The sequence below is a fragment of the Triticum dicoccoides genome, chromosome 2B (assembly GCF_002162155.2).
Source record: "Triticum dicoccoides isolate Atlit2015 ecotype Zavitan chromosome 2B, WEW_v2.0, whole genome shotgun sequence".
Taxonomy (NCBI): Eukaryota; Viridiplantae; Streptophyta; class Magnoliopsida; order Poales; family Poaceae; genus Triticum; species Triticum dicoccoides.
In genome coordinates this window covers 40505785-40530640 of record NC_041383.1, presented here as the reverse complement: position 1 = coordinate 40530640, position 24856 = coordinate 40505785, and the positions used below count along the sequence as shown (strand labels likewise).

The following is a 24856-nucleotide window of genomic DNA, read 5'->3' as shown; positions in this document are numbered from 1 at the left end:
TTTTGCCATATCTGGTTGTTGACATTTCATAAACTAGATTTAATTGTTGATTAGTTGGCGAGGTTCATGGATAAGCAGTATTTCTGTCACATTTGCGGTCTATCATTATGTGCTTTCTCCACGTAGTTGTTGGCCGGACCGTATATTTATTGCATGATGAAAAAGAATTTCTATGATTGTGATTTTGACAAAATAAACAATACACTATACGATGGCACCTCAAAAGGGTGCGATTCATCTTTAACTTCTTTATCCACTTGCGCTTTCAGCACTGCAGATCTCATGCAAAGACCATGAGGAGCGGCACTGCTGGACGGAACAAAAACAACAATGGTGATGCAGCTTCTTATTCCCCATACTCGTAACACGGTAGAGGGCGACAAACAATGTAACTGATGGTGGCAGTGGTGGTGTAGGGGAGGAGCATATGAACCATACAATCCAGGAGTCCTGACCGCAAGCTGTGATTTTGTCATGTTATCGGTGCTTGAGCGCCGTATGAGGGTGAAGAACATTACCTTGATCAATCTGTCTTGCATGCCACCCGTTACCTTGAGTCCTTGGTATATTAGGGCTGCAATGTTTTGTTATTCAATGGATTCTTGGCCATCCTGTAGCTAATTCCATCCAGTATTTGTTCTAGCAAGTGTTCTGGTCTGGTGTGTAGTTTTGGGCCTGCTGTGTTGCCATATCCCTTTTTTAAAACCAGATCTGCCAGGCGATGTGTCTCTGGTTCCTGGTCGAACCTCCGATCGTGATGGTTTGGCAGAGATGCAATTTGTAAAATTACTTAACTAAGTTGGGTTTGATAATGCAATCACAAAGAAGATGCAGACAACACTATACACGCGTACAGCATGCACACATCTGCGTGATCTGCATGTTCCTTAATCGCTATTTGTTAGAACAGTGTGCAACTACATATATGGATAGACAGAAAGAGGGAGGGGGGAGGGAGGGACGTGGGGGAGGCAGGGAGGGACGGAGTTGACGCCAGGTTATTGAAAGATGTGACGAGCTTGAATTAGAGAGGCGAAGATAGTGGGTAAAGAAGAAGAAGTATGCCCCGTTGTCGATGATAAATCATCATAATATGTCTAGCATGTTGCAACACACGAGCAGTTAATTATAAGAAGAAAAGGAGCGATGCTTTTTTTTAAGGAAAAATAGTTGTTTGCTATGCGAGAAATGTCTCATACTTTTATATAGTGAAAAATATCAAATACCCTAATAGGTCATTTGTATGATGGACCGAAAAAATCATTGAGTTTTAACAATCAGATGAGATGCATACAAATAATTGTTCTTCATATATTTGTTGCACATGATAATACAAATGGTGTGTTTCTATCTCGCAAAAAAGGTGTGTTTCTATATATATTTACTTTTGTAAGTATGAGACAGATGGAGATGGATTATGTCAACGTTCAAAAAGAATCCACCAACAAGGGTGTTAAGACGATGTCGTTGAAAAAGACCAAAAACTCATCGAGCTTTGTACAACAAAAGGCCCGTGGCAACGCACGGGCATTCTACGAGTTTTTAAAGATGGGAAGAAATAGAGCGATTGTTTCCTTTTCTTAGGAAAAACAATTGTTTGCTATGAAGGAAATTAATGTCACGTCTTTTTACATAGCAAAAAATATAACATACTCTAGCAAGTCATTTCTGAAACATTACAGGTGAGCCTATAGTTTACTAAAATTGGGATGCGACTCACTGTACAAAAAAAACACAATGCCACTCACTCCAACAAAAAAGGTACTCCCTCCATTTTTGTATACAAGGCCACAAACCCATATTACAGGTACCAAGGTAGAAATTAATGGCTACTTAAACCAATGTTGCAAACTAGTCTTTTCTCCTTGCTTGACGTGTTAATTAATGTGTATTTATCTCTCCAACGCACAACAAGACAACTCTCTCACTCCTTGTTGGTTGATTAATACGGTGCATTTAAATCAATCTTCTCACTCCCGCATGCATGCATGTGGTATTAATGTCTTCGGTTGCTAGTACGAGGCAAACCTCATCAATTTTACATCGATTTGTGTTAGTGGCCTTGTATAGCTGAAAATTGTAATTTTGATAGTGGCCTTGTATACAAAAATGGAGGGAGTAACCTGCTTGAAGTGAGCAGATGGCCAATGATTTTTTTTGAGGGAAAATGAGTATATATTATATGCACTAGTAGAAAAGGGGACAAAGGTCCAGGCCGGGTCAGCCCATTAGTCCCGGTTCAGTCCAGAACCGGGACCCATGGGGGCATTGGACCCGGTTCGTGGGCCTCGAGGGCTGGCCGGGCCACGTGGGCCATTGGTCCCGGTTCGTCTGGACCTTTTGGTCTCGGTTGGTGGGACGAACCGGGACCAATGGGCCTCGCTCCTGGCCCACCACCATTGGTTTCGGTTGGTGGCTCGAACCGAGACCAACGGCTAAATAATGCAGAATTGTTTTATTTTCTTTTACGATAAGTACTTATTTATTTATTTTTATGATAATTCTTTTTGCTTTTAATGGTTTGAACAAAATTCTAATTACTTATTTATTTTCTTTTGTGATAATTCTTTTTGCTATTAAAGTTTGTAACAAAATTCTAATTACTAATTTATTTTCTTTTATGATAATTCTTTTTTGCTTTTAATGTTTTGAACTAAATTCTAATTACTTATTTTTTTATGATAATTCTTTTTGCTATTAAAGTTTGTAACAAAATTCTAATTACTTATTTATTTTCTTTTATGATAATTCTTTTTGCTTTTAATGTTTTGAACTAAATTCTAATTACTTATTTATTTTATTTTATGATAATTCTTTTTGCTATTAAAGTTTGTAACAAAATTCTAATTACTTATTTATTTTCTTTTATGATAATTCTTTTTGCTTTTAATGTTTTGAACTAAATTCTAATTACTTATTTATTTTCTTTTATGATAATTCTTTTTGATATTAAAGTTTGTAACAAAATTTTAATTACTTATTTATTTTCTTTTATGATAATTCTTTTTGCTTTTAAGGGTGTTTAGGTCCTACCTGATACTGATGATCATGTGCTAAGAACAATTATGTAGGGTTGGGTTCGATGACTATGAGGATGATGATCGTATGACTTGTTATTAATAACGAGTAGAAGTTGTATGATGATGCATGATTAGTAGGACTTGTTATTATATATGATGATGTATGATGCGAGCATGCATGAGTTATTATATATCAGCGGGTGAAATGAACATAGGAGTAGCATTGGTAAACCAAGGACGAAGATATAAGAGAGGACACTTCTCTCTATTAGCTAGCTAATAACAACCTAAAATTAACCCCCAAAACCCCTAAACCATCCACTTTTTTTTAAAAAAAAACCTCAGCTCTAGCCAGCTGCTGACACGTGGAAGCCTTTTGGTCCCGGTTCATGTCATCAACTGGGACCAAAGGCCCCCTTGCCTGGGCTGCTCGCAGTGACCACGTGGAGGCCCATCTGTCCCGGTTCGTGTTAGAACCGGGACTAAAGGAGGAAGGCATTAGTAACGACCCTTTAGTCCCGGTTCATGAACCGGGACAAAAGGGCCTCACCAACCGGGACAAATGCCTTGTTTTCTACTAGTGATGTGAGCTGGTATGTGTTTATATATATTGACTTTTATAGAATATAGATAAAACCCGATGGCTTTGGATGATGCTTTCAAAATATCGATTGAAAAAGCTTTATGATGGATGGACTGAAAACTCATCGAGTCTTATACAATTGGAAGAGATGCATACAAATAGTTGTTCTTCTTTATATATTTTTTGCACATGATAATACAAAAAGTGTATTTATATATATTTTTGCAGAGTATGAGAGTGATGGAGATGTATTATGCCGATGTTCAAAAACAATACATCAATAAGGGTGTTGACACGATATTGTGGATGAGACTAAAAGTTCACCGAGTTATATACAACAATACATGTATGTATGTATATATATATATATATATATATATATATATATATATATATATATATATATATATATATATATATATATATATATATATATATATATGCAATCAGAACAAACAACTAAAAATCCCGTGGCAACGCACGGGCATTCTCCTAGTAAGCTAATAAATTGTGGATAGACAACTTGACAACATGGGCACACACACACTTGTCAAAAAATGCTCCACAAAATCATTTTTTTGAAGTTTAAAAGAAATCATATCGTAGATGGGAAACATAGAGAATGGGCACAAACTTATCCTGACAAATCTCTGTCAAAAAGTTACTAGTATAATCACTCGCGAGGTGCCAAAAGGTAAGAGCATTTGCAAACTCAACCATCAAAACCGCCATTTTTGTCCTGGCGAAATGGCCGAACATTGCTCGGACAAAAAATAATAATCATGTCTTCCAAACACAACTTACTTATCAAGCGTAGCACCTCGCGCACCCCAACCCATACATGAGACGGATAACGCGTCCGCTACGTCTGACCTGGCAAGACAAGGCCACCCCAAATTGCCTGGCAGCGACCGCCTCCCTCACCGTGTATGTCCTTCATTTTTTTTTGTCTTGGCCATTGCCCTGCTCCTCCGTCCTAGCTCACCGCCATGGACCCTGGGTTGCAGAGTTAATGGGGGACCCAGCCATTGCGGCAGTGAACACGACGAGCGTTGCCCGCGAAAACTTGCATGCCCGGAAGCGCACCCTCAAGAAGGTCGAGAAGGAGGTTATCGACTTGGAGTCTGTCGCGTCCACTCCAGCAGCATCCGCCACACCCAACGACCGAGCAACTCGGATGACTTGGAAACTAATGAAAAAAAAGACCAGCAAAAATTAGCGAAGAACCGTGTCAATCACGATGATCTTCTTGTTCTGGTCGCTCCCATCGTGTATAGTGCACAGGTAATTAAGAAGAGACGTTTGCATCGTAGCAAAGTCGCATGGATGAAGGGTAACATCATAAATAAATCTCAGGTGACTAATACTCGATGTTTCTATCCTCGGCTGCTGCGTAAGACAACTTTTTTTTTTTATTTCTTAGACTCAAACCTTTTTTTTAGATGATCTTAGACTCAAACCTGCCATATAAGTAAGATGCCTCAGGATAGGGCCAGGTCCAGCATGCATTCTCCAGTCGGCCTCCAAGTTGGGCTAGCGGCACGCAGATGCGGCCCACTGGCCATCCCGCGGTTCCTGCGGCTCGTGGGAGACAGCAGCGCGCCCCAGCTAGTTTAGTACCACATCGGTTAGCGAAGGAGCTCCGTCGCGCTTTATAAGCGTCGCCCTTCCAACCTCATCGTCCCTTCGGGGACATTCGATAAAATTGGAACGATACAGAGAAGATTAGCATGGCCCCTGCGCAAGGATGACACGCACAAATCGAGAAATGGTCCAAATTTTTTTAAGATTTTCCGCGCCGGTCCCTGCACATTTTACAGATACGCCCCCGAGCAATCTTCGCATGCGGCTGTGGCGCTGTGTACTTTTCTCTGCATCCAGGTCCTTCCACTCTCTCTTTTCTTCTTCTATTCTATCCAAGCCCCTGACCCTGAGTATGTTTATACTTTTTAATTTCGGCGACTCTTTTTGAATGATGCATGTTTCGCATATATTCGTGTGTCTATGTTCCCTTTCCTTTTGTCGATCGAGACAATACAGCTAGTAGTGTGCTAACTTTTTTTGAACCTTCATGTAGTTGTGCTGACACCCTATTCATTTTTTTGCTCTTTTTTTTACTAACCATCCAAGCATAATTTTCATCTTGCAGGAATTTCTATTTTTGCACTGTAATGTCTTCTTAAAGCACCTTCCATAATATATTATATATTTCCACTAGTACTTCTCCTACCATTTCCACAATGTACTCTTCAACCGTGCATGTGAAAATGTAGGAATTTTATCTGGTATACCTAGGCACAGTTTTATCTTCTTCTTTTTTTCATCCATGAAACCTAACTGTATTTCTCTTATATTGGTGATTTGGACTGATGTAAAGAATACACCAAGATAGAGAAAAGTTGATTGAACTGCTGAGATGCAATCCGTTGTTGACCGGAGAAGACAAAAAGTTCTGGGAGATACAATCTCATGTGTTCCATGCCACGTCGCAGGCATGAGCTTAATAAGTCGAGCAAGTCGTCAATCCACCCCTATAAAATGTGGGATATGTGTCGAGTCAATTGTTGCATCGCTAAAACTGGGTGTCGCCGCATCACTACTTCACTAGGGTGTTCGTCACTGACTCATTATTGACATCAATTGTGATTGCCTCATTGTCAGCCCACGTCCTCCGTTGTGCGCACTCCGCATTAGGCAGTGATACGACACACACATTAGTCATCCAGTAGGAAAATTGCTAACAAATATCAGCAGAGATAAAGGATTATCTTCAACTTTTAATTTTCGTTGATCGATTTATTGTGGCATTCAGTTAAACTTATGCACATTTCGCATTGATTCCCTATAAAACTTGCTTTTACAATGTAATTTAATTAAATTATGATTCTCTTCATTTGTTCTTCAAATGATACTGAATTATTGGATATATTTTTGCTACAAAGAATTACGTAGTTTCATTGTCATTATTTTGAACTTCTTATATCTTATATCGTTGTGTTGTAGAAAAAGCTTTTGACCCTATGTACCCATGTCGAAAATCATGGCTCCTCTAGGTCACCACCTTCATTGATAATAAACACCATGAGTAAAATTGTACCTGTTGAGCCATCTCACCATCACAATTTTCAAAAAAAAAAAACTCAGCATCACCGAACAGAATGAGTAAAACGTGAAGTCGCCATCACATCACTGCTGGTGGCCATATGATCTACTAATATGTTAGTGTGCACGGCAACGCAACCTAAGTACCTAACCAACACACTTTTTATTTCGTGTGCCAAGGCACATATGGATGCACCACTGCAAGCGGCCAACATGAAATGTAGCTCGTTACCATTCCTCCTATACTTGTACGCAGCAGCATGCACGCGTTCGTCGCCGGCCGACACCACCGAAAGACGCGTTCCCGCGCTCCACCACGAGCACCATATAAACAAACGAATCTACAGGTCGATCCATCGATCGACATGGCTTTCTCCCCTGGCACATGGCCGGCGATCACTGCTGCGATCTTCCTGGCATGGGCGGCGGCCGCGAGTGGCCGCAGCGTCGACGTGGGCGACATGCTGATGATGGACAGGTTCCTCCGGTGGCAGGCCGCGCACAACCGGTCGTACCCGAGCGCGGGGGAGAGGCTGCGGCGCTTCCAGGTGTACCGCGACAATGTGGAGTACATCGACACCACCAACCGCCGCAGCGACCTTACCTACCAACTCGGCGAGAACCAGTTCGCCGACCTCACCCGGGAGGAGTTCCTCGGCAAGTTCACGTCTTACGACGGTGATGCTCGCACCGAGGATGGTGATATGGTCATCACGACGGTCGTGGGGGGCGGTGACACCGGCCTGTGGTCGTATGGCGACGACAATGTCTCCTTGGATCCGGCCAGCATGGACTAGAGGGCCAAAGGCGTCGTGGTGCCGCCCAAGGCGCAAACCTCATCGTGTTGTACGTAAATGTCATCCATTTTCAACCTTATCAAGTACTCCGTCCGTCCCATAATATGGGACGGAGGGAGTAATACTGAGGTTTGACTAACTTTATTTGACACATGCGTGGATGGATGTAGTTAGCAGCTGGGCGTTCGCGGAAGTGGCGACGATCGAGAGCCTCCACTCTATCAAGACGGGAAAGCTTGTGCCCCTCTCGGAGCAACAACTGGTGGACTGCGACCAGTACAACGGCGGCTGCAACCGCGGCTCCTTCCGCAGGGCCTTCCACTGGGTGCACCAGAACGGCGGTCTCACCACGGAGGCGGAGTACCCGTACAAGGCCGCACAGGGGACCTGCGACACCGCCAAGTCCGACCACCACGTCGCCGCCATCACCGGCCACGCTTCAGGCCCAGGCTCGAATGAGCTCGCCATGAAGCACGCCGTTGCCAAGCAGCCCGTCGCCGCGGCCATCGAGCTGGGCAGCGACATACAGTTCTACAAGAGCGGCGTCTACTCGGGCCCCTGCGGGACGCGGCTCCAGCACGCCGTCACCGTCGTCGGCTACGACGCTGATGAGTCCACGGGTGAGAAGTTCTGGATCGTCAAAAACTCGTGGGGCCAGACGTGGGGCGAACGCGGCTACATCCGTATGCAGCGCAAAATCCTCGGCCCGGGGCTCTGTGGCATCATGCTCGATGTCGCCTACCCGACCATGTCAATGTGAATGTAGCTGTACTGCATAACGTACGTATGTACATCGTCGATTCCACCGTAAGACTACATACATACTATACATCGTTGATTCAAACTTTACAAAGCTTGACTTTGACCAAACTTTATATGCAGACTAAAAAGAAATGGAGGGAGTACAAAGAGAAGAGAAATGTGTGCACACGCTGAAGGGTGGGCCCTACACCCAGTTTAATGACCAAGTGAAACGATTTGCATTTTTTTTGCCACGTCAGCGGGCCCCATCCTTCAAAAACGGTGTTAACGTGAGTTTAGTCGCCGATGAGTGTTCGACAAGCTGTGATGGTTTTCTTTATCAAGGATCCACAAATACGATGATTTCTTGCGATTTACACACCAAGAATAATAAATAATAGTAGAATACACAAAAAAATACAGCAAGGTCGGATGATTCATGCACGGGATCGAACTCCCAGAATTGCTTTTCTCCATGCAACAAAAGTGGAGCATTCGATTAGTATACATGGGGTTGAGTTTTCCTAACTTTTGCTCCGTTGACCATACGACGGAACTTTCCCGCCGGCGTCGAGGAAGAAAGCCCCCACTGCGGCCCACTCCTCCATCAGCTTCTCCTCGACGCCGGGAAGAAGAGCCGGGAAGAAGATCCAGAACGACGTGGCCGTCACGAACAGCCCCACCAGCGCCGTGGCCACGGGGCGCGGCAGGGGCGGCCACCCCCTGGTCGCCCACCGCCGCGCGCACCACCCCTCGGCGACGCAGCAGACGCCGTGGAGGACGAAGAAGGCGGCCATCCCCCCGCTGGGCGGCCACCGCAGGCCGAGGTAGCACACCATGGCCTCGTGCATCACCCCGGACACCGCGAATGAGGCCAGCACGCCGCCGGCCCTCCCGGCGCGCGCGCGCACGGGGTCGTACACCGACGGCCGGAGGATGGCGGACACCATGAGGTTCCACCGCCGGCCCCAGAAGTCGCGCAGCGACGCGGCCAGGTACGGCCGGTCGAACTGCGGCTCCATCTCCATGCCGAGCGCCGCGCCGGCGGCCGCGATGCAGGGGAGGAGGAGGTCGAAGAAGCAGTACATGTGGACGCCGTACAGCGCGAGGCGCGCGTAGAGGTGCATCCGGTCGCTGAACTGGTAGAGCCGGAGCAGGGCGGCTATGACGGCGACCTTGACCGCGCAAGAAACGAGCGACACCGGCTTGCTGTTGCCGGCGTTGGCCGGCGCCGCTGCTCCGCGGAGCTTGACGGGGAGCAAGGCGGTGAAGAGGAACGTGAGCACGGGCAGCGCGGGGTCGAGCGGCCCGCGGCCGGCGGCGAGGAGGGCGACCTTGAACGTGCCGAGCCAGGCGAGGAAGAAGGCGGCGGTGCCCCGGACGTTGGTGGAGGAAGCGAACGCCAAGGGCGCGGCGGCGAGGAACGCCAGCACCGGGAGCAGCGCGACGAGGCGGGGGAGGCCGGGCCGGAGGAGGGACGACGACGCGCGCGCGTACAGCGCGGCGGCCGCGGCGGCGATGTACACCCTTGGGATGCTGTCCTGCAGGAACTCCATGGCTGGCTGAACTGGATGGATTGAGTGGCAAGCTCGAAGATCCGATCTAGCGGTATAGAAAATGATGAGAAAATTTGTTCGGTAAGCAACTGGCGATGTCAAATTATTTGAGCAGCGTCAGATAACACATGTGATATGCTAATTAATTCTTCATCCAGAGTTTGACGTTGAGGGAAGCAGAGTAGGCAATCCCAAACCGCTCACGTGCCGCTCCCCGCAGCGGCCCGGGAGAAACCCTGCCGCCGCCGCCGCCGCCCCTACTCCGCCTCACCCCTTTCCTCGACGTCGCCGGAGGGTGCCGCCGAGCAAAGCCCGTGCGGTGTCGACCTGTCCCGTCTCGCGAAGACCATGAGCAGCGCGGGGGCATCTCATCTTCTGATATGCGGGCGCGTCGGCCTTCTGCTGGTCGCCGGCGCGCACGGTGGAGGGATCGCGGCCGGCGGGCTTGGAGGCCCGTGGTGCGGGCGTGCGTGACCAGAGCGAGGAGCGGGCGTGCGCGGCCCGGATAGGGCGCGGGCGTGCGCGGCCTCGGCGCGAGGGGCGCTGTCGGATGGCAAGCGCGCAGGGCGCGGGGGAGCATGGTGGGCGCACGAGGAGGCGTGCGGCTGCCGGGCGCGTGGTGGTCGCCGTCAGATCTGAGGCGACGCATGGGAAGGGTACGCTGGCACTACTCCCAGCGTGGATCTACGGCGTGCGGGGCGTGGGAGGCATGCCAGTGGCGCCCTCAGCGCGGATCCGCTGGGTGGCAACCGGTTGTCTTCGGTGGCCGGTGATTCTCCGCTCGGCGACCATGGATACGCCGGATCTGCCGGAGGCGTGGGTTCCACAGGCAGCATAGCTCGATCTGGGTTTCTGCTCGCCGTGCGGGCGAGGTTATGGGAGATGAATGGCACCTCGCCTGGTGTTGCATCCTCCTGTTTGGTGGTTCGATGAGCTCGACGTGGCTTCGGGTGGGAGGACGAGATGGTGGTGGCTGGAAGGAGAGGAATGGCCTCGTGGCGGTTGTTGCATCCTTCGTCGGGAGATGAATGACCGGCAGGCATTGCATCCTCGGGAAGACGAATGGCGTCGTGCTGGTTGCATCCTTTCGATGGGAGACGAATGATACCACTAGGGGTTGCATCCTCCGTCCAGTGGGGGATGCGGATGCAGGGTTGGAAGCATGTCGAGCTCGCCGGGGAGGTGCGGTTGGCCGTGGAGGTAGGGATAGTGGTTCGATGTGTAGGCTGATCGGACCCTGGGTTCGGGCTATGCAGGTGAGACTACCGACGAAAGTCGTACTCCGGTTGCGGTCGGAGTCATCGATGGCGGCGCTTTCGGGTGTCGCTCCCTCGTTGGAGGCATCGATATAGCTGCTCTCATCTTGCCTTTCCCGACGTGCTACGGGGGAAACCCTTGATCTAGTTTAGATCAGATGATGACAGCGCAATTCAGCATCCCGGTCTCTCTTGGGGGCATCGTCTTGGAGATGGATCCGGTTAGAGAGACCCGGATCTCGTGAGGGTGTGTGTGTGTTGTTGGCCGAAACGCTGTTTGTATGGTTTTTGGGTCCAGTCTCCCTTAAAAACCGGACCAACCTTCTTTCTCCTAATCAATAAATTTTGTAGATCAACTCTAACATTAAAAAAAAAAGAGTTTGACGTTGAACTCCTGCATAAAACCCGCCGTAGCGTGTGATAGTACAAATCAAAAGTAGAGCCCAATAAACTACTACCTCAATTTCAAAATAATTGAAGTTCTAGCTTGTTCAAGTCAAATTTCATTAAGTTTGACCAAGATTATACAGAGATACATCAACGTCCACAACACCAAATTTGGTTCATTAAATTGATTATGAAATATATTTTGATAGTATATATATTTGATATTCTAGATTTTAATAGATTGTTCTATAAGTTTAGTCAAACTTTAAAATGTTTGACTTTAGATAATTTTATACGGCAATGATAAATCCCGAACATTCGGATTTTAAGCATGGAAACCCGAACGTTTTTTATGGCAATTTTAGTTCACGTGAGGTTGACAAACTTTGCAATTTTCTGACAAAAAAACAAACTGGGACAAAGTTACCATGTCTTAACAACTAAAGTTGCCATCTCGTGTCAATTAAAGTTGTCATGTAAAAATGTTCGGGACGAAATGCTTAAAATCCGTACGATCGGATTTTATCGGAGTCCATTTTATAACTTCAATTAATGGAGTAGCAAGCAACTTATATGGGATTCTGTACTTTCCATGAAACTTGAACTCTATTTTTTGGGCGTCCTGGATCGGTTGACGTCAGCCAACTGATCATGAACAAAGACAGGCCACCTCCGTCAGATTTTCACGTGCGCGTCATCCGATCAAAACTCGATAATGCACTTTCCTGGCCGGGCTTCAGGGAGCCTGGTATTTTTCCTTCTTCTTTCCAAATTAGTAATTTTTATGTCACAAAAATTTATGATTTTTTTGTATGTGTATATAGATGTGTTGTATGTGCGTGCAAATTTTCATCAGTATATTTCGAGAAGTATAAAAAAACATGATCCAAAGTGGGTTTCTATTTTTCTTTTGCCAGAATGTTGTCTTCTTTGTGTAGCCTACAATTTTTTTTACCATTTTATGAAATTTTGCAAATACCTAGAGACCATGCATGTGTTCGCAATTTTTTTATTACGGTTTTTTTTTATCATTTATGCCACTGGTTATGTTCCACTACTTAGTTTTGCCATTAGAAGTTACAACTACTTAAAAATGCCATCGATCCGTGAGATGCTTGCTCAAAAATGCCATCGTTCTGTTGGATGTTTGCTCAAAAATACCATCATACATTGTTATTTTCACGTCAAGGCCATGTTATATGACAAAAATAAGCTTAGACCCACATGTCAGTTCTCTCTATATCACAATGATAAGTGTGGCCTCATGTGTCAGCAGTAACCAAGCGAATAATTTTAGAGAAAAATAAGAACGTTGTTGGGATCAAGTGGGCCCCATACTTTATTCTAGTGAGTTAGAGGGAGAGCTGGCATGTTGGTTCACAGATGTTTATGTCATTATAACATGCAAAAGAGATTTGAGCTCACAATAATGGTGTCCAGTTGCATTTTTTAGTATGTGTCTAACGAAGCGATGACATTTTTGAGCAGTTGAAATTCCTAGTGGCAAAACTGAGTAGTGGGACACAACCGGTGGCATAACTGATAAAAACCTCCTCACATGGCCACACTCTTGCCCTCCTCATCTCAACCTACCAACATGCTCACGAAGAGCCTATGACATTCTCATCCCTTCCCCGAGTTTACTACACCAGTACTATTCCCTTCGAACTTGCAACACATCTGGCCTGCTCACTCGCAAAGTCATCGCCCTGCTACAACGCATGGTCCCCGTCCCAATAATCCACTATCGGCTTGCAACATCCAAAAGCACAGTGCACAACCGACCACGTAACGCCTAACCTCCGCCCTCACAGCACACCGCTAATGTCGCATCATAGTCCTCATCCTCACGCCATGGATGGCGCCATATAACATCTCCGCCCCGTCTGTGAGCATGTTGAAGCACCAACGACTTATTTGCAACACGTGCGGCAGGGGTAGTCGAGCATGAACTCTTCCAGTGCCCAATAGTTGGCCATGCAGAGACCCGCTGGCTTGTAGCATGTGCATGATGCTTGAAACAATAGTGAAAACGCGGTGGCGGTGTGCTTTGCAAATGTGAGTGGCGTGCTTGCAGCATGTGGGTGGCGATGCAATGACAGTTATTTCCGACGTGGTGGGCGGTGGCGATACCGCAAAGTCGATCATGGAGAATGACATGGGCTTTAGATAGATAAGATAGAACCGGTAGAGCAAATAGGAGAGCATGGCGATGGACGAGCCATAATTTTTCTAGGAGGGAGCAGGGTCCACAAGGGGCACGTGTCATACGATGTGGGTGGTTGATGAGAGTAAGGAATGAACCAATGTATGTTATCATTTTACAAATTTATTTTAGTCATTTTGGTGCATAAGGAAATAAATGCATTTCGGTCAAAATATTTCACCTGTCACGCTTGTATACACAAATTGATTTTTTAATTAATTAGTCAGTTGGATTTTGATGAATTCAAATGGAAATTTTGGCCCCTTTGGCAGAAATGAGCTCCGTAATAACTGAAATTCAGAGAAATTTAGTGTTTTCAGTTGAAGTCGAAATATTTTGAAAACTGGAAGTTAAAACCATATAGTGGTATTAATATTATGCATGTACGATTGCATTTATATTCTTACCCTGGTTCTGGTAATACAAACATTGCTGACTATTAGGGGACAACTATTCTCGAGAGAATGATTACATTTTCAAATTACCATTAGCTTATTTAAACAATGTTACTGCACGCATGTTCTTTTTTGCGGGTAAACTCCACACAAGCTTGAAAGAGAAAAGAAAATTGGAAGCCGCGAATCAGCTGCAGGACACCCAAAGCCCTCTTCAACCGGACCTTGCATCTTGTGCTCTCCAAAACTATGTTGGTGACTTTTGGAGGGGCCAAAATATTAAAAATGACCCTTTCAAAAAAAAAATTGAACCTAGTGCTTCGGGTTGGGAGTAACCACTTTTGAAAGGACTAAGAGGGGAAGAAGATATGAAAGAGGAATGATTTCAAAAAGTTTCTTTTTCTCAATTTGATCCTTTGAAAAACACGACAGACAATGATAATTTGTTTGAACAAGCACCTTGGTCAATGGCGTTTTCTCCTTGGCCCATGCTCGGTCAATCGGCATTGAACATGCTGATGTGGCCCCAACTGAAAAGCCAGGGATTCAACGTTTTCACAAGCACGATGAAGGAAAGATGGGTTATAAAGATTTTGTTAGCTTTATTTATCTGGTCGTAGGAAGATAAATCATTTCAGCCTAGCAACTGTCATGTGATGCACTAGTTGACAATGTCACCGATAGTTCCACGCGCGGAAAGAGCGGGACAAACGTCCGTAGTTGCTATAAATCGCTTACTGCGAGACTGACTGTCCCCTCATCTATAGTCGCGGCTTTTCTGGGCCAACAGATTAAGTACAAATTAATTTGGCTGGATAATCTTATCCTAATAACGGATATTACCGTTTCCGTTGGATAGATAGAAAAAAAATGATTAGGCCTTGGCCCAACTAGGCGACGCCATTGCTCCATGTCTATTGGGCAGGCCAAAACGTTAGTACATTTTTTTAAAAAGTTATTTTTTTGTATCAATTCTGTAAAAACACGCAGGTTTTTCAAAAAAAAAAAATCTCCACCTATTTGGAACTTTTTCAAAAAAATGTGAATCTTTTTGTCAAAAAATTCTACCTATACAAGATTTCGTAGATTTTCAAAAAAAAGCTGCCAAAAAATTCAAGAAATTGAAAAAGATTTACAAACTTGAGAAAAGTTTATGAAATTTGTATTTATTTTGAAAAGTTGATGCATGTGAAAAAAAGGAAAAGGAAATAAAAAGAAAATAGGAGAAAACCCGGCTTAACAGTAGGAAAAACCGGCCAGTAATTTTGACAAAGTTATATTTGCCACATAAGAAGCTATAAAGAAAGCAAATCGACACAATAACTAACCTGTTTCGGTTGGTTAGTAGAACTCGAAGGTAATGTTGAGGTTTGGGGTTCGAATCTCCCATGATGCATCTTTTTTAAAAATTAAAAAAGAAAGAGAAAAAGAAGCTGAGGGCACCGAATACTGTTTCGGTATGCCACATACGCCGGTTTACAAAGAGCAAATAGGCAGCTGGTGCCCATCCTCGATCCCGCGAAAGGATTATGTTGTCCCTTTTAAATTCAATGGGACACATATCAAGCTGGTGCACCACGTTGCCGGGTTTACATGATACACTCATTATCCTAGTTTCCTTAAAAGAAAAAAGTCGGAGAAGAGAAGAAGAGTAAGAAGAGGTCAAAAATGTTAGAAGAAACACGATAATTATCACATCCATGTCTGGATCTGTATAATGGGTGCTGAATCCACCGAAAAGAAGCTTCTTTTGAAAAATACAACTGTGTTTTGCTACTTGATTTCATCGATATATGTTTAGCACACTATTGTAATTTGAATCTTTTCCAAATGACCAAAACACTCGGCAAAGGCTTTGATGAGTATTTTACACGGCAAAGGCACCTGGCATACACCCTTCAGGCAAACTAAAATTTGCCGAGAACTTTTTGTCGGGCACTCGGTGAGGAGTTTGCCGAGTGCTCTTTTAGGCACTAGGCAAAGCTTTTACTCTGTAAAAGTTATTTGACAGAGACAAAAATATAAGAACTTGATTGGTTTACCGAGCGTATGCACTTGGCAAAGAGGGGGATTACGAATAAAAAAAGCACGCGGGCTACCACATCCCCAATAGTATCGCGCCTCGTCGGCGACCCCGCCCCCGCCAACGCATCGCGCCTCGCCGGCAAGTATATCTATATCATTGCACCGTTGCCACTTTATAAGAAAAAGCTGTCCCCGTCAACGCTCGAAAAAGGAAGCCGTCGAGGCTTGAGGGGAAGGCGTCGCCATCTCTCAGGGAGAGGAGGTTGTCGTCGCTCGGGGACATCGGTTGTTGTTGATAGAGAGGAGGCCTCTGCCACTCGGGAAGACGAAATTGTCCCGTCGACGCTCTAGAAGAGGAAGCCATCCCCGTCGATGCTCGGGAAGCCAAGTACTTTTTTCGTACGAACTCGGCAAAAACACAATTGCCGAGTGCCTGATATAATGTACTCAGCACAAGGCCAAACACTCGGCATAGTCGAAAATTCTAGTAGTGCATATTTCTAAGTTTATGCTAAACTTTTATATCTTTTATAAATTTATTTTATTTTTTTAATTCATACCCACAACTAATATGTTGTGCTAAGTCTCTATACCATATTTTAGAATAAAAGTTATACTTTTTTTATCTAAACACATTACAAGTTAAAGAGTTAAACCAAAAAAACCTCTAAAATGTGAGAAAATAAGAAAAGGAAAAAGAAAACCACATATCTGATCAATTTGCGCTACTTGTATGGTTATAGTGTATATGCCTCAGTGTATATCCATAATTATTTTGGTAGATAACTATAATGTGTAGATTATAAGAATATCTTGATAGAGGTTTCTAGTTTATGATTATACATACATAGATAGAAAAATCTAAAGTACATATGGTGTTCAGGATCTTGCCACCAAATCGCTAGTACATTGATTTATCATTTTTTGGGGGGTCAAATGGGACTTACATATAAGAGTATGTTCACTAATCTGTTGATGACTCGTGTCTACTCCATCCTTGGTACCGAAATAGGACCCTTATAGATAACATGACATTTACTACAACATATAGGTTGTTCACTGGAAAGGGAATGGTTGACTTACTAAAGTATCTAAGATATTTCTCTTTTGTCAGCATCCTCTTGTTGGGAAACGCATTAATTTCAAAAAAAATCCTACGATCACGCAAGATCTATCTAGGAGATGCATAGCAACGAGAGGGGAGAGTGTGTCCACGTACCCTTGTAGATCGAAAGCGGAAGCGTTATGTAACGCGGTTGATGTAGTCGAACGTCTTCGCGATCGAATCGATCAAGTACCAAACGCATGGCACCTCCGCGATCTGCACACGTTCAGCTCGATGACGTCCCTCGAACTCTAGATCCAGTTGAGGCCGAGGGACAGTTCCGTCAGCACGACGACGTGGTGACGGTGATGATGAAGTTACCGGCGCAGGGCTTCGCCTAAGCCCTACGATGATATGACCGAGGTGGAAAACTATGGAGGGGGGCACCGCACATGGCTAAAGACCAACTTGTGTGTTTATGGGGTGCCCCCCTCCCCGTATATAAAGGACGAGAGAAGGGGCCGGCCGGCCTCAAGGGCTGCGCCCAAGGGGGGGAGTCCTACTCCAAGTAGGAGTAGGTTTCCCCCTTTCCTAGTCCAACTAGGAGGAGAAGGAAGGAGGGGAAGGAGAGAAGGAAAGGGGGCCCGACCCCCCTAGTCCAATTCGGTTTGGGCTAGGGGGGGGGGGGGCGCCACACCTTAGCCTACCTCCTCTCTTCCACCACTTGGCCCATGAGGCCCAATAGCCCCCCGGGGGGTTCCAGTAACCCTCCGGTACTCCGATTTTATCCGAAACTTCTCCGGAACACTTCCGGTGCCCGAACATAGCCGTCAAATATATCAATATTTATGCCTCGACCATTTCAAGACTCCTCGTCACGTCCTTGATCACATCTGAGACTCCGAACAACCTTCGGTACATCAAATCACATTAACTCATAATACTAATCGTCATCGAACATTAAGCGTGCGGACCCTACGGGTTCGAACTATGTAGACATGACCAAGACACGTCTCCGGTCAATAACCAATAGCGGAACATGGATGCTCATATTGATTCTTACATATTCTACGAATATCTTTATCGTTCAAACCGCATAACAACATACGTTGTTCCCTTTGTCATCGGTATGTTACTTGCCCGAGATTCGATTGTCGGTATCATCATACCTAGTTCAATCTTGTTACCGGGAAGTCTCTTTACTCGTTCGTAATACTTCATCCCGCAACTAACTCATTAGTCACAATGCTTGCAAGCTTTATAGTGATGAGTATTACCGAGAGGGCCCAGAGACACCTCTCCGAAACACAGAGTGACAAATGCTAACCTCGATCTATGCCAACCCAACAAACACCTTCGGAGACACCTGTAGAGCACCTTTATAATCACCCTTTTACGTTGTGATGTTTGGTAGCACACAAAGTGTTCCTCCGGTATTCGGGAGTTGCATAATCTCATAGTCTGAGTAACTTGTATAAGTCATGAAGAAAGCAGTAGCAATGAAACTGTCACAATCATAATGCTAAGCTAACGGATGGGTCATGTCCATCACATCATTCTCTTAATGATGTGAACCCGTTCATCAAACAACAACACATGTCTATGGTTAGGAAACTTAACCATCTTTGATTAACGAGCTAGTCAAGTAGAGGCATACTAGGGACAATATGTTTTGTCTATGTATTCACACATGTACTACGTTTCCGGTTAATATAATTCTAGCATGAATAATAAACATTTATCATGAAATAAGGAAATAAATAATAACTTTATTATTGCCTCTAGGGCATATTTCCTTCAGTATCCCACTTGCACTAGAGTCAATAATCTAGATTACATAGTAATGATTCTAACACCCATGGAGCTTTGGTGCTGATCAAGTTTTGCTCGTGGAAGAGGCTTAGTCAACGGGTCTGCAACATTCAGATCCGTATGTATCTTGCAAATATCTATGTCCCCATCCGACACTTGATGATGGATGGAATTGAAGCGTCTCTTGATGTGCTTGGTTCTCTTGTGAAATCTGGATTCCTTTGCCAAGGCAATTGCACCAGTATTGTCACAAAATATTTTCATTGGACCCGATGCACTAGGTATGACACCTAGATCGGATATGAACTCCTCCATCCAAACTCCTTCATTTGCTACTTCCGAAGCAGCAATGTACTCTGCTTCAAACGTAGATCCCGCCACGACGCTCTGCTTGGAACTGCACCAACCGTTAGCTCCTCCATTCAATGAAAATATGTATCCGGTTTGTGACTTAGAGACGCCCGGAAAAGTGTCAAAGCATGCATCGACGTAACCGTTTACGACGAGCTCCTTTTCACCTCCATAAACGAGAAACATATCCTTAGTCTTTTCAGGTATTTCAGGATGTTCTTGACCGCTGTCCAGTGCTCCACTCCGGGATTACTTTGGTACCTCCCTGCTATTCTTATAGCAAGACATACATCAGGTCTGGTACACATCATTGCACACATGATAACCTTGGAAATATGCCCTAGAGGCAATAATAAAATGGTTATTATTATATTTCCTTGTTCACGATAATTGTCTATTGTCCATGCTATAATTGTATTAACTGGAAACCGTAATATATGTGTGAATACATAGACCACAACATGTCCCTAGTGAGCCTCTAGTTGACTAGCTCGTTGACCAATAGATGGTTATGGTTTCCTGACCATGGACATTGGATGTCATTGATAACGAGATCACATCATTAGGAGAATGATGTGATGGACAAGACCCAATCCTAAGCATAGCACAAGATCGTATAGTTCGTTTGCTAAGAGCTTTTCTAATGTCAAGTATCATTTCCTTAGACAATGAGATTATGCAACTCCCGGATACCGTAGTAATGCTTTGGATGTACCAAACGTCACAACGTAACTAGGTGGCTATAAAGGTGCACTACAGGTATCTCCGAAAGTGTCTGTTGGGTTGGCACGAATCGAGACTGGGATTTGTCACTCCGTATGACAGAGAGGTATCTCTCGGCCCACTCGGTAATGCATCATCATAATGAGCTCAACGTGACTAAGTAGTTAGTCACGAGATCATGCATTACGGAACGAGTAAAGTGAATTGCCGGTAACGAGATTGAACGAGGTATTGGGATACCGACGATCGAATCTCGGGAAAGTAACATATCGATTGACAAAGGGAATTGTATACGGGATTGCTTGAATCCTTGACATCGTGGTTCATCCGATAAGATCATCGTGGAACATGTGGGAGCCAACATGGGTATCCAGATCCCGCTGTTGGTTGTTGGCCGGAGAACGTCTCTGTCATGTCTGCATGGTTCCCGAACCCGTAGGGTCTACACACTTAAGATTCGGTGACGCTAGAGTTGTTATGGGAAATAGTATGTGGTTACCGAAGGTAGTTCGGAGTCCTGGATGTGATCCTGGACGTCACGAGGAGTTCCGGAATGGTCCGGCGGACGAAGGGTATTGGAGTCCGGAAGTGTTCCGGGGGTACCAGGCTATGACCAGCATGACCGAAAGGTGTTTCGGAAGCCCCGACAAGTGTTGGAGGGCCTCATGGGCCAAAGGGGTAGGGGCAAACCAGCCCAATAAGGGGTGGTGCGCCCCCCACACCCTTTCCCACGTTATTTGGGGAGGTGGGGCACCTCCACCTAGCTTGGGAGGCAATCGTCCACCTGCTTGGCTTGGGGGGCAAGTCTCCCTAGGATTTTCCCTAGGGAGATCCAATCTGCTTGGCCGCCGCCCCTAGGGGAAACCCTAGGGCGCCTCCCCCTTTCCCCTTGCCCCTATATATAGTGGAGGGGTGGGAGGGCAGCCACACCTCTTCCCTGGCGCAGCCCTCTCCCTCTTCCAACACCTCCTCCTCCTCCGTAGTGCTTGGCGAAGCCCTGCTGGAGAACCACGAGCTCCACCACCACCATGCCGTCGTGCTGTCGGAGTTCTCCCTCAACTTCTCCTCTCCCCTTGCTGGATCACGAAGGAGGAGACGTCCCCGGGCTGTACGTGTGTTGAACGTGGAGGCACCGCTGTTCGGTGCTTAGATCGGATTCGACCGCGATCTGAATCGCTTCGTGTACGACTCCACCGACCGTGTTCTTGTAACGCTTCCGCATCGCGATCTTCAAGGGTATGAAGATACACTCATCCTCTCCGTCTCTTGTTTCTAGAATCTCCATAGATTGATCTTGGTGATGCATAGAAAATTTTGAATTATTGCTACATTCCCCAACAGTGGCATCATGAGCTAGGTCTATTGTGTAGATTCTATGCACGAGTAGAACACAAGTAGTTGTGGGCGTTCGTTTTGTTCAATATGCTTGCTGTTACTAGTCCTATCTTGTTTCGATGGTATTGTGGGATGAAGCGGCCCGGACCGACTTTACACGTACACTTACGTGAGACAGGTTCCACCGACTGACATGGACTTCTTGCATAAAGGTGGCTAGCGGGTGCCACTCTCTCCCACTTTACTCGGATCGGATTCGATGAAAAGGGTCCTTATGAAGGGTAAATAGCAATTGGCATATCACCGTTGTGACTTTTGCGTAGGTAAGAAACGTTCTTGCTAGAAACCCATAGCAGCCACGTAAAACATGCAACAACAATTAGAGGACGTCTAACTTGTTTTTGCAGGGTATGCTATGTGATGTGATATGGCCAAAAAAATGTGATGAATAATATGTGACGTATGAGATTGATCATGTTCTTGTAATAGGAATCAGGACTTGCATGTCGATGAGTATGACAACCGGCAGGAGCCATAGGAGTTGTCTTAATTTATTGTATGACCTGTGTGTCATTAAATAACGCCATGTAATTACTTTACTTTATTGCTAAATCGTTAGCCATAGTAGTAGAAGTAATAGTTGGCGAGACAACTTCATGAAGACACGATGATGGAGATCATGATGATGAAGATCATGGTGTCATGCCGGTGACAAAGGTGATCATGTCGTGCCTCAAGATGGAGATCAAAGGTGCAAGATGATATTGGCCATATCATGTCACTTTATGATTTGCATGTGATGTCTGTCATGTTTACATCTTATTTGCTTAGAACGACGGTAGCATAAATAAGATGATCCCTCATAAAATTTCAAGAAAGTGTTCCCCCTAATTGTGCACCGTTGCGAAAGTTTGTTGTTTCGAAGCACCACTTGATGATCGGGTGTGATAGATTCTAACATTCACATACAACGGGTGTAAGCCAGATTTACACATGCGAAACACTTAGGTTGACTTGACGAGCCTAGCATGTACAGACATGGCCTCGGAACACAAGAGATCGAAAGGTCGAATATGAGTCGTATAGTAGATACGATCGGCATAAAGATGTTCACCGATGATGACTAGTCCGTCTCACGTGATGATCGGACACGGCCTAGTTGACTCGGATCATGTATCACTTAGATTACTAGAGGGATGTCTATCTAAGTGGGAGTTCATTAAATAATCAGATGAACTTAATTATCATGAACATAGTCAAAAGGTCTTTGCAAATTATGTCGTAGCTTACACTTTAGTTCTACTGTCTAAGAAATGTTCCTAGAGAAAATTTATTTGAAAGTTGACAGTAGCAATTATGCGGACTGGGTCCATATACTGAGGATTGTCCTCATTGCTGCACAGAAGGCTTATGTCCTTAATGCATCGCTCGGTGTGCTGAACCTCGAGCGTCGTTTGTGGATGTTGCGAACATCTGACATACACGTTTTGATGAATACGTGATAGTTCAGTGCGTAATGTTAAATGGTTTAGAATTGAGGCACCGAAGACATTTTTGAAACGTCCCAAAACATATGAGATGTTCCAAGAGCTTAAATTGGGATTTCAGGCTCGTGCCCATGTCAAGAGGTATGAGACCTTCGGCAAGCTTCTTAACCTGCAAACTAAGGGAGAAAAGCTCAATCATTGAGCATGTACTCAGATTGTCTGAGTACTACAATCACTTGAATCGAGTGGGAGTTAATCTTCCTTAAGAGATAGTGATGGTTCTCCATAGTCACTACCACCAAGCTATTAGAGCTTCGTGATGAACTATAACATATCAGGGATAGACATGATGATCCTTGAGAAATTCGCGATGTTTGACACCGCGGAAGTAGAAAACAAGTAGGAGCATCAATTGTTGATGGTTAGTAAAACCACTAGTTTCAAGAAAGGGCAAGGGCAAGAAGGGATACTTCATGAAACGGCAAATCAGTTGCTGCTCTAGTGAAGAAATCCAAGGTTGAACCCAAACCCGAGAATAAGTGCTTCTGGAATGAGGGAACGATCACTGAAGCAGAACTACCCTAGATACTTGGTAGATGAGAAGGCTGGCAAGGTCGACCGAAGTATATTGGATATACATTATATTAATGTGTACTTTACTAGTACTCCTAGTAGCACCAGCGTATTAGATACCGGTTCGGTTGCTAAGTGTTAGTAACTCGAAATAAAAGCTGCGGAATAAACGGAGACTAGCTAAAGGTGAGATGATGATATGTGTTGGAAGTGTTTCCAAGGTTGATGTGATCAAGCATCGCATGCTCCCTCTACCATCGAGATTGGTGCTAAACCTAAATAATTGTTATTTGGTGTTTGCGTTGAGCATAGACATGATTGGATTATGTTTATCACAATACGGTTATTCATTTAAGGAGAATAATGGTTACTTTGTTTATTTGAATAATACCTTCAGTGGTCTTGCACCTAAAATGAATGGTTTATTGAATCTTGATCGTAGTGATACACATGTTCATGCCAAAAGATATAAGATAGTAATGATAGTACCACATACTTGTGGCACTGCCATTTGAGTCATATTGATATAAAACGCATGAAGAAGCTCCATGTTGATGGATCTTTGGACTCACTCATTTTTGAAAAGATTGAGACATGCGAACCATGTCTATTGGTATATATGCATGAAGAAACTCCATACAAATGGATCATTTGGACTCACTTGAGACATGCAAATCATACCACATGGGCAAGATGACTGAAAGGCCTCGTTTTCAGTGAGATGGAACAAGAAAGCAACTTGTTGGAAGTAATACATTTTGATGTGTGCAGTGCAATGAGTGCTGAGGCACGCAGTGGATATGGTTATGTTCTTACTTCACAGATGATTTGAGTAGATGCTGAGTATATTTACTTGATGAAACACAAGTCTGAATTATTGAAAGGTTCAAGTAATTTCAGAGTGAAGTTGAAGATCGTCGTGACAAGAGGATAAAATGTCTATGATATGATCATAGAGATGAATATCCGAGTTACGAGTTTGGCACATAATTAAGACATTGTGGAAATTGTTTCACAACTAACACCGCCTGGAACACCATAGTGTGATGGTGTGTCCGAACATCATAACCGCACCCTATTGGATATGGTGCATACCATGATGTCTCTTATCGAATTACCACTATCGTTTATGTGTTAGGCATTAGAGAAAACTGCATTTACTTCAAATAGGGCACCACGTAATTCCGTTGAGATGACAGCGTATGAACTATGGTTTAGAGAAACCTAAGCTGTCATTTCTTAAAAGTTTGGGGCTGCGACGCTTATGTGAAAAGTTTTAGCCTGATAAGCTTGAACCCAAAGCGGATAAATGCATCTTCATAGGACACCCAAAATAGTTGGGTATACCTCGTGTCTCAGTTTCGGAAGCAAAAGGGAGTGTTTCTAGAATCAGGTCCTTTCTCGAGGAAAAGTTTCTCTCGAAAGAATTGAGTGGGAGGATGGTGGAGACTTGATGAGGTTA

General features: G+C 44.8%; 1 protein-coding gene, 1 non-coding gene and 1 pseudogene across 2 annotated transcripts; 2 read left to right on the top strand and 1 right to left on the bottom strand.

Annotated features, from left to right (window-relative positions):
* The first annotated feature begins 5283 nt into the window (after positions 1 to 5283).
* LOC119266164 lies at positions 5284 to 5386 on the top strand. The gene has a single exon (XR_005131895.1). It is a non-coding gene; the product is annotated as a U6 spliceosomal RNA (small nuclear RNA).
* A 1684-nt stretch (positions 5387 to 7070) lies between these two features.
* On the top strand, positions 7071 to 8427 carry LOC119367013 (annotated as a pseudogene).
* Positions 8428 to 8661: 234 nt separating this feature from the next.
* LOC119367012 (probable long-chain-alcohol O-fatty-acyltransferase 4) lies at positions 8662 to 9910 on the bottom strand. Its single transcript, XM_037632652.1, has one exon. The coding sequence runs from the start codon at positions 9797 to 9799 to the stop codon at positions 8768 to 8770; it is 1032 nt and encodes a 343-aa protein (XP_037488549.1). The 5' UTR covers positions 9800 to 9910; the 3' UTR covers positions 8662 to 8767.
* Between the last annotated feature and the right edge of the window lie 14946 nt (positions 9911 to 24856).

Bases quoted from the DNA above. Each gene is read 5' to 3' on its own strand.
- LOC119367012 (XM_037632652.1), bottom strand. From the start codon at position 9,799: ATGGAGTTCCTGCAGGACAGCATCCCAAGGGTGTACATCGCCGCCGCG.